This window comes from Lepidochelys kempii, chromosome 2, assembly GCF_965140265.1.
Source record: "Lepidochelys kempii isolate rLepKem1 chromosome 2, rLepKem1.hap2, whole genome shotgun sequence".
NCBI lineage: Eukaryota > Metazoa > Chordata > Testudines > Cheloniidae > Lepidochelys > Lepidochelys kempii.
Genome location: NC_133257.1, coordinates 221,630,169 through 221,643,347, shown reverse-complemented (window position 1 = coordinate 221,643,347; position 13,179 = coordinate 221,630,169). Strand labels below are relative to the sequence as shown.

Below are 13,179 nucleotides of genomic sequence, written 5' to 3'. Positions count from 1 at the left end.
TGCAGATGGAGTGATTGGGGCCCAAAACTCAGTGAAGAGGAAAAAAATACTGGGAAGGCATGTTCTTCCCATGTGCCCAAAACAATTTTTAGACAAAATGATACCACCTGGGAATGATATTCGAAAACTTGGATCATTTTCCCAGTAGCAGAGGTCAACGTATAATGGTATGAGCATGACACCTAGAAATAGATGACTTGGTTTATTCGTAAGTGTGAATTGTGTGACTATGTGTACAGGTATAAATAACCATTTTTAAACCCTTAGCTAACATGGAATCATGAAGTTTGGTCGTGCTTCAGAATAAACATAAATTAAGTGCTATTCCTACAATCCTGACAGGCAAAATTCCTGTCTAATTTAAATTAAGTCCTGGTTTGCAAAATGCAGGCTCATGCTTATAACTGTTAAACTCAAAGTAGTATATTGAATCAAGAAAATTGTTCTTTTGTACAGTAAGCAGCTAGGTGCTGGTTTGAATGTTTATTTTTATTTTAACAAATATCCCCCATGAAAACATGTGTTTAGTTGTTGTTGCTCTCTTCAGTTAGCTGAATAAATAAAGATCATGTTGTTAACATTGTTAAAAAATTCCTGTGAGTTTATTCCCGCTGATTGGTGCCCAGGAAAGAGAGCCCCACCACAGCATACTCACTAATTTCCTTTCACACCCACCACACAGCTGTATTTGGAAGTACAGGAAATTTTAATTAACACAAAAAGCTCCTGCATGATGATTTCATTTCCAAAATAAATAAAAACAAGCTGGCATCTCTCCTGTGAAAGGAAGGAGCCAATTTACACTTTTTGCTAAGTACAGTTGGTCATCCTTTTTGCTCCTTTTGTTTACATCTTTTACATCATTACTCATGAAACAGACAGCTGGCAGCACTGACTAGAGCCAGGCATTTTACAGGAAGGTACCACTGGTCTGGCAATATGTGCCCCGATGAGTCTGGCCTCTACCTGCCAACTTGACCTATATCGTCCTCCCATCCTTGCAATTCTAGCCTTAGGGCTGCTTTATCAATTTTTGTAGGTGATTTTGTGACAAGGACAAATGCCCATTACAACTTAGGCTGAGCAGACAAAATTTACCAAGTAACAATATGTGCTCATCAGTTTTTATTCCTATGTTAATTGGTACACAAGGAGGGGTCAAGTAAAGGGTGCTTCCTAAGGGGGTTTCTTTAAAAATGTAGCTTTAGGGGCAAATTTTCCAAATCTGGCCTCTGTTTGTGACTAGCACTAATTCGCAAGGGCAATCACTTGTGCATACAGGCCTTCAGCATCCTGTCCCCTGTTCACACAAATGATGGAATTTGTACATATAGGGTCTGATCCTGCACCGCTGAAGTCAATGGAAGTTTTGCCATTCACTTCAAAGGGGGCGGAATTGCAGCTGTACACCTTATATGGAGACTGCTATGTAAGTTCCCTCATTTCTATGCACAAATGATTGTGCACACAAGTGATTGTCTTCGCTTGGATGAATATAGATGGGAGCTGAGTTGAGGCCACTAGTAAATTTGGCCCTTAATTAATTTTCTTTAATTAAATGTAGTGCTAGTGAAAAGTGAAAAGTTTCCATGTCTAGATACCAAAGTCTTCTCTTTATCCATAAAAAAGCACTGAATAGACAGTAGCAGTGCAAGTTTCCCAACACTTCCCTACAGCTATGCATGTTATCCTTGATCTGGACTGACCACCTGTACTGGCCAAAGGGTAGTTCATTCTCACTGGCCATTCTTTGAAGAGTGCTGCTAAGGGTGCTTGGTTGTGACAGTGGTTTGGTGATGAGAACACTTGCCCACTAGAAACTGAGCTTGGAGCAGCACCTCATTTCCCATAGGCCGTCAAACAGATGTCAAATGATAACTTGGAGCCCAAAGTATCGATGCCTGAGAATAAAAGTACCGTGTACATCCTAACATGTTAAATGGGCACATTTAATGCCTGTGGACCACATTTCGCTCTCAGTTCCACTGGTGTAAATCTGGAGTAACTCCATAGATTAGTGGAGTCATTCCCGATTTCCTTTGATATATCTGAGTATATTAATTGGCTCATGATTAAGAAGGCTGGTGGATTTGTTCATATTTTTTCCATAGAAGTACATTTGAAAATATTTGGCATAGCAGCCAAACTGTGGCAAAGTCCAAGTCTTGTGCAGCTGTTTTCTCCAATAAAATCTACATTTTCATTCCATTTGGAAGGTTTGCTTCTCTCTGCCAGTCATTTTCAGCATCAAAAGCTATCAGCAGAATCAGACATGTCTCTGTGGTGAAATCTCGTCCACAGAATTCAGCATTTTCACCTCAGTTGTTTTACAATGGAGTAAAATGAAGCTTTGAACTTCCACCACCATAATGTGTCTTTAAAGTTCCAACCAAAAGTTAAATTCCTACCTGGCAAGTAGGTGAGCACTGTATTATGTTGGCAGTATGCGACTGTTTAATCCTTTCTTAAATCAACATCTCTGACATTTGAAATTGAAATTTGGTTTTGAAAAGTGAGAATGCACTCTCTGATTCCTGGTGTTAATGTATTTTCAGCATCCCGTGTACTGTGTAAATGTAGTTGGAACACAGAATGCGCACAATCTCATTACAGTTTCTACAGATGGCAAAATGTGCTCCTGGAGCCTGGATATGCTCTCAACACCACAGGTGAGTTTGTTTTCACCTACACAAAAAAAGCATCATGGTTAAAGCAGATACCTTCTTAATGGAACATAGTTCCTAAAAGCCAAAACTTCATATCCTACACAAACTAAAACCAATGATGCACTTGAAAGAGTGCAGCTTGCTTCCAGCAGTCTTCTGTAAGAGCCAAAACCCATTTCCTTTACCACAAATCATGTAATTATTGTAATACGTTAATATGTAGGTCAGTTTCAAGTGAAAATGAAATAATCCATTTTAAAGCACAGTAATTATAGAAGTAGCCTGTGGTATAAATTGCACTTACTCTAGATTGTTTAACAAATATGGACTAGATTGCACTGCTGCAGAACACACTCGACCCAGTTATATGTCTCCAAGATACGGTATCCCACAAGTAGGAAAGCTTAGCTTGTTCATGCATTCAGTAACTAAGGGAACAAACTATGCAAATCAAAAGTTTTAGAAATATTTCCCCCACCCCAGAATGTTTGTTGTTACTGGCTCCCCATCACACACACACACACACACACACCCACATGCTTTTTTGTGTTGGAAATTAAAGGAAATCCAGGAAAAATTTCCAAACCACCTACGATTATGGTAATGGAAACTAAGCAACAAAGCTGATAGTGAAAGAGACCTTTGGAGAGGCTTGTTTAAATGTGTTTGTAGTCCAGTACATCCCTCTTTCTTCTGTTTACTGGGAAGAAGGATGTTTTATTTCTGGGTTTCACTAAAATGTGTGAGATAGATCACTAGGTGGATGAGGTAGTATCTTTTATTGGACCAACTTCTGTTGGTGGGAGAGACAAGCTTTCCAGCTTACACTCAGCTCTTCTTCAGGTCAGGGAATCTAACTCAAAGCTCGTCTTTCTCACCAACAGGAGTTGGTCTAATAAAAGTTATTACCTCACTCAACTTGTGTCTCTAATATCCTGGGGCCCATATGGCTACAGTAACACTGCATTCTTGAGATAGATCACAACAGTTATATAATCTTGTTTTAAAATAGCTAGTAGAAATTTCTCTGAAATGAACATTTATACTAATTTTACCCCTGTGCAGATACATATCAGTTGTTTGGTTTTAATATTAGTTATTGACACAAAATGCATTTACACAGCACAGTGCTACAGTTGACACAAGGGTTTGTGAACATCCCCGTTCTGTAACCTCTCCATTTACATGGGATGTCCATGCATACAGCAACTCCAGAATTGGGTTCCAACAGCATGGTACATTCTACACTGAGTCAGAAATCCTATGCTGAACTTATGCTGCTGTTGCAAAGAAAAGCATGCAACTTGAAGTCAAGGCTCTAGTCTTAGCTCGGAATTTGACGGCTTTTGCTGGTTGTCTCACAGTCTTAAACCTTCTAGAAATATGGAGGCAGATTTTCAAAGAAGCACTGGTGTGTATGGCCACAAGGTGGCAGTTGTACATATGGGGGCAGATCCTCAGCTGATGTCAATTTTCAGAGTTCCATTAAAGTGAGATCTCCATGTAGACACCAGCTGAGGATCTGCCCTATGGAGATTTGCACCCACACAAGCATATGCATATTTTCTCCACATTGTTATGTCTATGAATTTGCTAGTTTTTGTTTTGGCTCTTTTAACAAAGGCAAATGTTTTTCATGGGAGGATATATTGCAGCTCGTAAGGAATACTATAGAGCTGATTCTGCAGCCTTTCTCCCATCAGGCTTCAGTAAGACAGCTACTGGAAGGGAAGGCTACAGGATTGGGCCCTAAAAGACCAGTGACTTTGGAATTTTGAAAAGGGAAAAAATATCTGGCTAAATAGCTATAAATGAAAATTGCTAAATCCATCATCTGCATTGTGGGTTCTTGAGTTACACAATTTAAGCTTCAAAATCAAGTGGTTTTGAGTTGTGTATGTGCAAAAAAAAAATCTGCTTAAACGATATGCTAATAAAATAGAGTATCTACTCTCACGTTACTTCAAAAGATGGACACAGCTTATTTGGTTTGAAGCGTGGCTAGGGAAAGTGAAAGAAAATCGGCTCACATGCTTGCAACTTGACAATAGAACCCAGAGCGAATGTTTATGGTTGCTACAACAACCCCTTGAAAAATACTGTTTAGAATGGCAGTGGTGACATGACACTAACTTTCTAAATCGGTTCTACTGAGGTACAAATAGCATAGTTTGGTAAGTGTGCGGGGTGTATCTGATATTACCTGTGTTTCTCAGTAAACAATTGATTTCAAGAATGTTTGTAAATAGAAGGGTATTGTATGTTTTATTAGAGCCTGGGGCTGACAAGTGAAGCCATTAAGGTATTATCTTTAGTTTCTGCACCATTAGTTTTTAAATTCTCACCTGTCATCTCTGTCTGACTTAAGAAGATGTAGCACAGACTGATGAATTCCAGCCGCTTTGGAACCTGGGATATGCAGCAGTGTGAATGGGAGTATCACGCATTATGACTGGTGACATTGTGGTGGCTTCTTGTGATGTCCTATGCAAAATCAACACATCATTTAGCCAAATGATTGTTTTCATTTAGAAAACAATTGCTGAAAAACAAAAAAATAACTCTGGACTGTTTTGATAGGAGAGCATGGAGCTGTCCTACAATAAATCCAAGCCGGTGGCAGTTACAGGAATGGCTTTCCCAACAGGAGACGTCAACAACTTTGTGGTTGGCAGCGAGGAGGGTACTGTCTACACAGCTTGTCGTCATGGAAGGTGATTTTCAGTACTGCTTACTTACAGCAGATCCTGTTTCTGTCTTTAGGAGGTGAGGCGGGTGCTAGTGTGTTGTGGAGAACAATAAGCCTCTTGGGTTGGTCCATTATTATCAGCACTGTTCGGGTTCTGTAGTTTTACACCATTACAGATAGATTAGTTTTAGGATATTCAGATCTAAAATTAGTCAAAAGACAAGAGTGGGAGATAATGCGCCACATCCCCACACCCAATGTTCATAACCCTTAGCTTCATCGTAGGTCTCCACTCTGGAGAGTCAGCCCACCTTGTTTGTTCAGTTACACCTCCAGACTCTTGTTAATGGCAGGTAGAGATATAGTCTGTTAAAGGGCAAAATTCTAACCGTGCTCCTGTGAGTCTGATGGTGGGGACAGAAGAAGGCAGAATGGCAGCAGCCCACAGAAGAGTCTCAGAGACTCCTGGGACGCTGAGACAGAACATTCAGCAGCACTCCTCACCATTTCTTAAAGCAAAAGCATTGTGCATATCTCCCACCTAGTGCCTTACGTGTGCTGGGGGTCTGGGTGCAACCCCAAGGTGGCTAACTGCTCCTCCTCAGCCTAGAACTTCCTTGTATGATATCTTCAGCCTGCCTTTTTCTAGCAGGTTACACTGGGGAGAAGCTTCCTACCCCATCTTCTCAGGAGTGCACCTGCGTAACGCAGGACAAAATGTCGCCCAAAATGTATTGCAGTCTGATCCTGCAACCTGTACTCCCATTGACTTCTATGGCTGTTTTGCCTCAGTAAGCAGCACAGGATTGGGCCATTAACGATCTTCATAGCAAAGTGAGGCTTTCTTAAGCACAGTGTAAAGACTGCCCATTAGAATGTTTTCTAGCATTATAGGGAATCGACCCATGCACTGATCTTTCGAAGTATGAACTATGACTCCAAGTATTAGATCAGGAGGAGAGCCTTGGTGCTATGTACATTCTAACAATGATCTCCTATTCTTCACCCAATGTGGTGAAGGTGTAAATCCACTTCCATAATTTAAATGAGTTCCTTATTTTGCACCCTGTAAACTATTTCAGGATGCTGTTAGCAGCCAGAGGAATCTCCCCAGGGGCACTTCAAAGATCAGTTCCTCATGTTCATTAAAATGAATCTCAGCCATCTTGTGTGCTTGTGTTAACTGCTAACACTTTCATTGTGCAGCGTTCTTGAGAGCCTCTTGTAAAGAACAAGCTCTTCAGCTTTCCATTGGTGGGTTTACATTTTATTCAACACTTTGAAATGTACTGGGGTGATGTAGCTTCACATGCTGTTGTTTTCTATAATTCTAATGTCCAAATAATTTTCCTTAACGTTGATGCAGTGTTTAAAGAATGGACCCTCTGTTACATTTGTTCATAATATTAAACAAATAGTCGCTTTTGTAAAGGATTATTTTCCCTTTTTTGCTGATAGTACAGCAACACTCGATGTCTCTGTCTAGGGGTTATAGTGACTGATGGTTTGAATTAATCTTTGGCTGTTTGGATAAGTGAAAGCTGCCCAAGTCATTTCTAATTTAGCACTTCTAATCTTTCAGATGTGCCTGTTTTGTCCTCCTCCAGAGGAGGAAAGTGTCAGCTGCTCTTGCTGTTCTTGCTTCTTTGCTACTCTTGCCTGTGTTTTGTTGGGAATCATTCCCAAACTGCATTTTATTTTCATTGGTCCTCAATGCTCTCCATCACAGCACAGTGCAGAGGGGAGCAAAATTCTGGAGAAAGCGGCATCTGAGAAAAACAGCTATCCAAGTCACTCTCCCCACATCCCCAGAACCTAGCTATAAAATATCCATGCAGCCCATTAGCTCTGTGGAAAAAGGAGGGAGGGCTGGAGAAAAGACCACAATAAGACTGGCGGTAAATCAGCGCTTCCTCAGAGGTATTGCAGAATTCAACCACTGGCTGATAGCCAATGGCAATGCAGCTACTGGTTCAGCCATGTTGCCATGGCTGATAGGGGTGTTTGAGGAGAGAGCCTGAAAAGGTTCCTTCTAATAGAGTTCTTGGCCTTGCCTTCTGGCTGCTCTGCATTTACTCTGGTGCTACTGAGAAGGGATAAGACTGCATGGACTTTGCGGCTGTGTTGGAGCCGGTGATATTTTGAATGAGTTTGTTCCTTTTGTGGTGTGACCGAAGGGGAGATGTTATTATTCTCTTTTCTTTGTATGGTGAGGCAGTGCAGTAAGTTGATTTGGGTTGGTTGTTAACAGAATGAGTAACACACTATGCATACGCTGTCTAATGAAGATTTACATTTTTTCCTTCTTTATAGTTGTTCTGGTCTTTCCTCAGGTGATCTGCATTTCATGTAATAAAAATGGAGCTTGATAAATTTATGAATGGGATTAGATAACAGAGTTGCCTCCTAGAGCAGGGGACTGGACATGAGGACCCAGGAGATCCCTTCCTGTTCTACATTCCTCTGAAATGGAAATCTTTTCTTTCAAACCAATAACAAGCCCATAGGACTTGGCGACAAATCCTGTTCGCCTTAATCATATGAGTAGGATTTGCTTCTTGGTGAACTGGCCAGCTGCCATGAGAAGGTTATTTCAGATATTTAGAAAGAAAGGAAGTTGCTAATGATGTGTCTTTGTTATTTATGCATTTTGAAATTTTAATGGCTAATTCCCATGATAATGGCTCACTCTGATTTATTTGGCTCTGTGAGTCTTCCTTTATTATTATTCATATTATTCTAACGCACAGTATAGTTGATACTGTGTATAAGTGCCACGTATGGATGTATTCTGCAGATTAAGGAAGTCTCAGTAAGTGAGGTTCTGGCCACACCAGTGCATGAATTGTGCCCACAGCAGCATGTCCCTAGAGACAAAGCCTGAACTGAAAGATGCTGAATTTTACAGATTGCATGACAGTTTACTAGGGAAACAGTGAGACAAGAACTTGAAGATAAAGAAAAAAACCTAGTATTCAAAAGTCCCTGAATGTTAGTGTGTGTATTTTCTTTCTGCAGTAAAGCAGGAATTGGTGAAATCTTTGAAGGCCACCAAGGACCTGTCACGGGGATCAATTGCCACATGGCAGTGGGCCCGATCGACTTTTCCCATCTCTTTGTCACATCATCATTTGACTGGACAGTCAAGTTGTGGACCACAAAGGTGAGAGATCTGGGAGGGGACTGGGTAGGCTTGCTTAGATAACTTTTATAGGCAAATATTGCCCATTTTTTCAGCTTATAATCAAGGCCTAATCTATTCCAACAGAAGGTTGCATCCGCTATTATTAATTAATCATTCTTTCCCCCTCATATACTTTCCTTTTCCCTGTTGCTCAAGTTAACGGTTCAAACATTGCAAAAGAAGCACAGTATGAATTTGGGGAGTTGTCACATGAAAATATCATTCTCAGAAATACTTTGAAACTTAAGCTTTAAATGAGGGTGAAGAATGTGTCTCATATGAAGGGATAATTTAGCTATGGCAATGCATGAGGACTCCGTGGCTAAAATTCATCCCTAGTATATCTGCCTCAGCTAAATTCACCCCAAGGTCTATGCCATCCTCCGTAGGCAGCTTCTCCTTGCCTATACTTCTGCATTGTCCCCTGACAGAAGAAAGTCTATTGGGGGAGGATGTTGTGATGGCAAAATGCCACCCTAACCTACTGTTTACTGAGGACCTATAAGGGCCAGCACAGTCCAAAAAGTGGTGGCATTATCTAAAAAGATGATCACCCCATCTCCTTCCCAGCCTCTGTGGATGGGATGCAGAGCCACCACAACCCCTATCAGAATAGAGGGGGAGTCTATCTTCAACAACATCATCTGCCCTCCCTTGAGCAAATCCCCCTGGGATCAGGAACATCCAAGTTGGTGCTGAGAAATAAATGGTCCAGTTCCAGGTTCAGCGAATCCAGTTCAGTGAACCTGGCCCAATGGAGCTGCACCTGTAATAAACTCTGTCGTATAATAATTAGAATAATATGCCATAGATCCAGAAGTACTTGACAAAATATAAATTAGGGTTAGTCACCAGAACAGCATTAGGGAAATCACTGGTGATGGAGTAGATGACTTGAATAATACTTTCTATCTCTAACAAATATGATTCTCTGACAGAAGTTGACATTTTCTGGCACTTACTAAAGAACTGCACTTCTGCAAACTGAATCAGAATATACTACTAATATTTTTGACTTTGGTTACAGTTTGTGTTGTTTTGTATTACAGTTCACAAAGTGACCCAACCCAGTACTCCATATGCAGGCCAGACTCCTAGGGTTAATAATATGCAAACAGTACACCAAGGTGTTGGCACAGAAGGAGGGTTTTTTCCTTCTGACTAGAGGAAGCCCTGAGGAGATTTAATGTAGTTATTATCAGTTGTAAAATCTATACACACTATACATGTACATGTCCAGGGATGTATTGTGTACAGACCTCACACAGAGAGATTATTTTGCGCAACAAAAATGGCCATACACTTTGGTGAAACTAAGCAGCTGCAAACCCCATCTTCAGTAGTATTGTCTTGATATAGGATAACTAAAGTGAGGGGAAAAATATGAAGTTGATTAAATAGACCAGGCTACCTTCATTGTGGGAGCTGAATGAAAAACAAAATCTAAACGAGTGTGTGTGGTAAAAGGTAAATTAGGTTAATATTCTTGCTGATGAAATTATCTAAATTGAGTTATTTATCATTGAGTAGGTAGAGATTTGTTTTTGAAATGTCTGATTTTAATCTTGGCAATGTCTTTAAGAATTGCTGATGTTGTTTGGCTCACATCTTGAGCTGCACCCAACAATATTCCAGTGTTGGAAACTGACACAACCAGGAAGCATCTTAGAATGTTTCCTCAAAGGCATCATGAGTGGGAAATGATGGTACAGATGCATAGCAAATGTAACTACAAAACGGGCTAGAGGCAGGTCATGTGACAGCATTATGCTCTAAATAGAAATGGAGCTACCTCGATACTTGTCAGTTATTTGAACCCTCCTTATGCAAAGGCTTAAATATATGTTTGTTAAAATATATAATCTTAGTGCCTGATCCAATGTCCATTGTAGACAATGGGAGTCTTTTCAATGACATCAGTGATCAGAGCTGCCATGTGTTGCACTGCTCCATGTCTGACATCTTACGGAAATTAACAACTTAATTTGTATGATTGTAAATAATTTGCATGTAACCCTAAACTTCATTTTATAGTCAACAGACCCTGTCCCAACTTGCGATGGGGATGGGATATGGAACTGCTCAAAACTTGGCAGCTGTAACAAGCATTCTGGCACATGTCTGGAGGATTGGTGGGTGCCAGAGGGGTCTGGGGGTAGCTAGATGATGGATAGAGGTTGTTTGAAGGGGTAGTTGGGATATCTGGTGGGGATATCTGGTGGCTAGGTGGAAGGCTGCTGGGAGTGCCTGGAGTGGCTGTCCAGAGGGAGGCAACTGGGGGCTTGGTGGAAATATGGTCAATTGGTATCTGGAGGTGGCTGGGTGAGGTTGATTGGGGAATGGGTGGGAATCACAGTGGGTGTGTCTGGTGTCTACAGGTACCTGGGTAGAGGAGATGGGGGATGACTAGGAGCTGGATGTGGGGGTAGATGGTGAACGGTGCTGGGGTAGTTGGGTGGGGGTGACCGATGGTTGGGTAGGAGCCTGGATGAGGGTGTCCAGTGTCTCTGGGTTGAGGGGATAGGGGATCACTGGGAGCTGGATGGGGGGATATGGCAAATGCTGTCTGAGAATGTCTGGGGTGACTAAAGCTGGGGAGTCTAGGGGAGTCTGGTCCCCATGTTGGACCCTCACCTTCTGCCCCATCCACTTCTGCTTGGTTTTGCTGCTGCCTGCTCTTCCCAACTGCCCCTTCCCCACTTAGATCCAATAAGGGGAGCAGCCAGGGGGGAGCCAGAAAGACCACCCAGAGGCCTGCTCAGCAGTCACTACAGTTGCCCCTAGTGGCTCATAGCCACAACTACAGAGGGTTCCTGAAGCTCAACTGAAAGCGTGACATCTCAGCGAGGCTGCACTGTGGGGTACCAAATACGTGGTTGTCATGTGAGATGCATGATATTTGACAGACTGGTCAGTCAGTGTTGAATTTGTCCATAAGGGCCTCATTCATCAGTCACTTTAATGAAATTACGCCAGGGATGAAAACAACGTTTTATCTCAGGTGGTTGTCTTATAGAACACTTTACAAATAAAACCACAGTATTCTAGAATACTGGTCTAAAACGGCAATAGCACTATTGTAGAGTATTTTGGACGCAGCAAATAACAGTGCTAATAGTGGTCCACAGTCCGTCATCCCCAATCCAATGCCAAAATGTTTGAATCAGATCCTGCTGAATACAATAATTTAACAAAGAACTAAATTCATATCTGTAATAGGTGACCTTATGGTTCACTGTTCAGGAGAAGGCTCCCATGGTAGACAGCTAGCTTTTTATAGCAGCTACCTTTTAAAACTTTAATCTGCTCGGGAATCCAGCCAGACTGAGACACGAGACCTGTGCAGAAATGCCAATCTATACTTCCTTTTCCTTCTCATTTGACCACTGCAATATTTTGTTTGCATATCATTTGGTTAATTCTCTTGTTTGCGGTTAGTACAATATTCTGCAGAGAGAATTTAAGCCTTTTACATCACACTGTTCCCCTTAAGGGCCTGATCCAAACCGATTGAAAAGTCATTGGAAAGGCACCTATGACTTTGGTGGCCTTTGGTTCATCCCTTCAAATAGTTTGATTGTCTACCAATAAATCAGTGGGTTAATTTTAATTATTAAGTGCTGATGATGCTTTACGACGGTTTACTCAACGTTGCTTTTGCCCTTTGCTCCTTATTTGTCAGATCACTCTTTTTCAGCATTCAAAGACTTCAGAGTTTGTTTGTTCATACAGATGCTGTCTTAATCCCATGCATATTATCCTCCTTGGTCCTGAAATTCAATTCCTTTCTTTTTAAAGCTTCAGAGTCACTGTCCAATTGCAAAGCGAAACATGACACCTATGTGTTTCTATTGTCTATTGACATTGTGCAGCACCCTGGGGTGCTTATGGGAAAGGTACTTGGGTAGTGCGAGTTTGACTGATAGATTGAAATCACTGGCTCCCTTAAAACAATCTGGCGTGACATTTTATAATCTGCCCTAGCAGTTAACATACTCTTCCATCCACTGAAAGGCAGAGTTCAGACAAATAACTGAGAAAAACATCCTCAACTAGCTGAGAAATGAAGACTCTGTGGGTATCAGTGATAAAATGTCCAAGTAATCACACATCAAATTATTCAATAATTATATCACCTTTTTAATGCTTCTGTTAGCACCCAGAGAAATATTGTAGCTGGAATAAATGTCTTTTGTTAAGGTAGTGACAGAACCAGAACAGGGGGGAGGGTGATAAAAAATAATGTACACTCCTGGCTCTTTGACATCAGTGGCACCATGTGACTCCCGGTGAAGGGAATGGAAGGTTTGCCATTGACGCATGAGAGCATGCCGTGTCCTATAAGAACCTGGGATCCAGAACAGTCAAAATGGAGGGGCCAGTGGGAAAAGCTCTGCTGAGCCTTGAACTTAATTAGATATTGTCTGTACGGTGCCTTGAAGATGTAAAGTGCTTTGGAAATGCTAAGCATAATTGTTTAATTCATTAACGCTTCTGTTGATTAGATAATTAATAAATGCTGTGTTGTTAAATAATGCAATATAAGTATCATTAGTATTCTGACTGTAATTGCTGTGCAGAGTGGGGGTTATGTCATGAGAAGAAAGCAGGACTGTATTTTTGGGGCTTATCAGGACAGT

General features: G+C 41.2%; 1 protein-coding gene across 10 annotated transcripts in view; it reads left to right on the top strand.

Annotated features, from left to right (window-relative positions):
• Nucleotides 1–13,179, top strand: part of DYNC1I1 (dynein cytoplasmic 1 intermediate chain 1) — a 270,699-nt gene that overhangs the window by 214,362 nt on the left and 43,158 nt on the right. For 9 of the 10 annotated variants that reach the window (XR_012157549.1, XM_073333887.1, XM_073333886.1 and 6 more), the window contains 3 exons: nt 2,556–2,669; nt 5,247–5,380; nt 8,374–8,518. Coding sequence is in view for 9 of the 10 variants with exons in the window: in XM_073333887.1 (XP_073189988.1) it covers nt 2,556–2,669; nt 5,247–5,380; nt 8,374–8,518 (393 nt within the window). In the remaining variant the exon portion in view is untranslated. The remainder of the gene's footprint in view (nt 1–2,555; nt 2,670–5,246; nt 5,381–8,373; nt 8,519–13,179) is intronic. The other variant, XM_073333889.1, reaches the window with a different exon arrangement.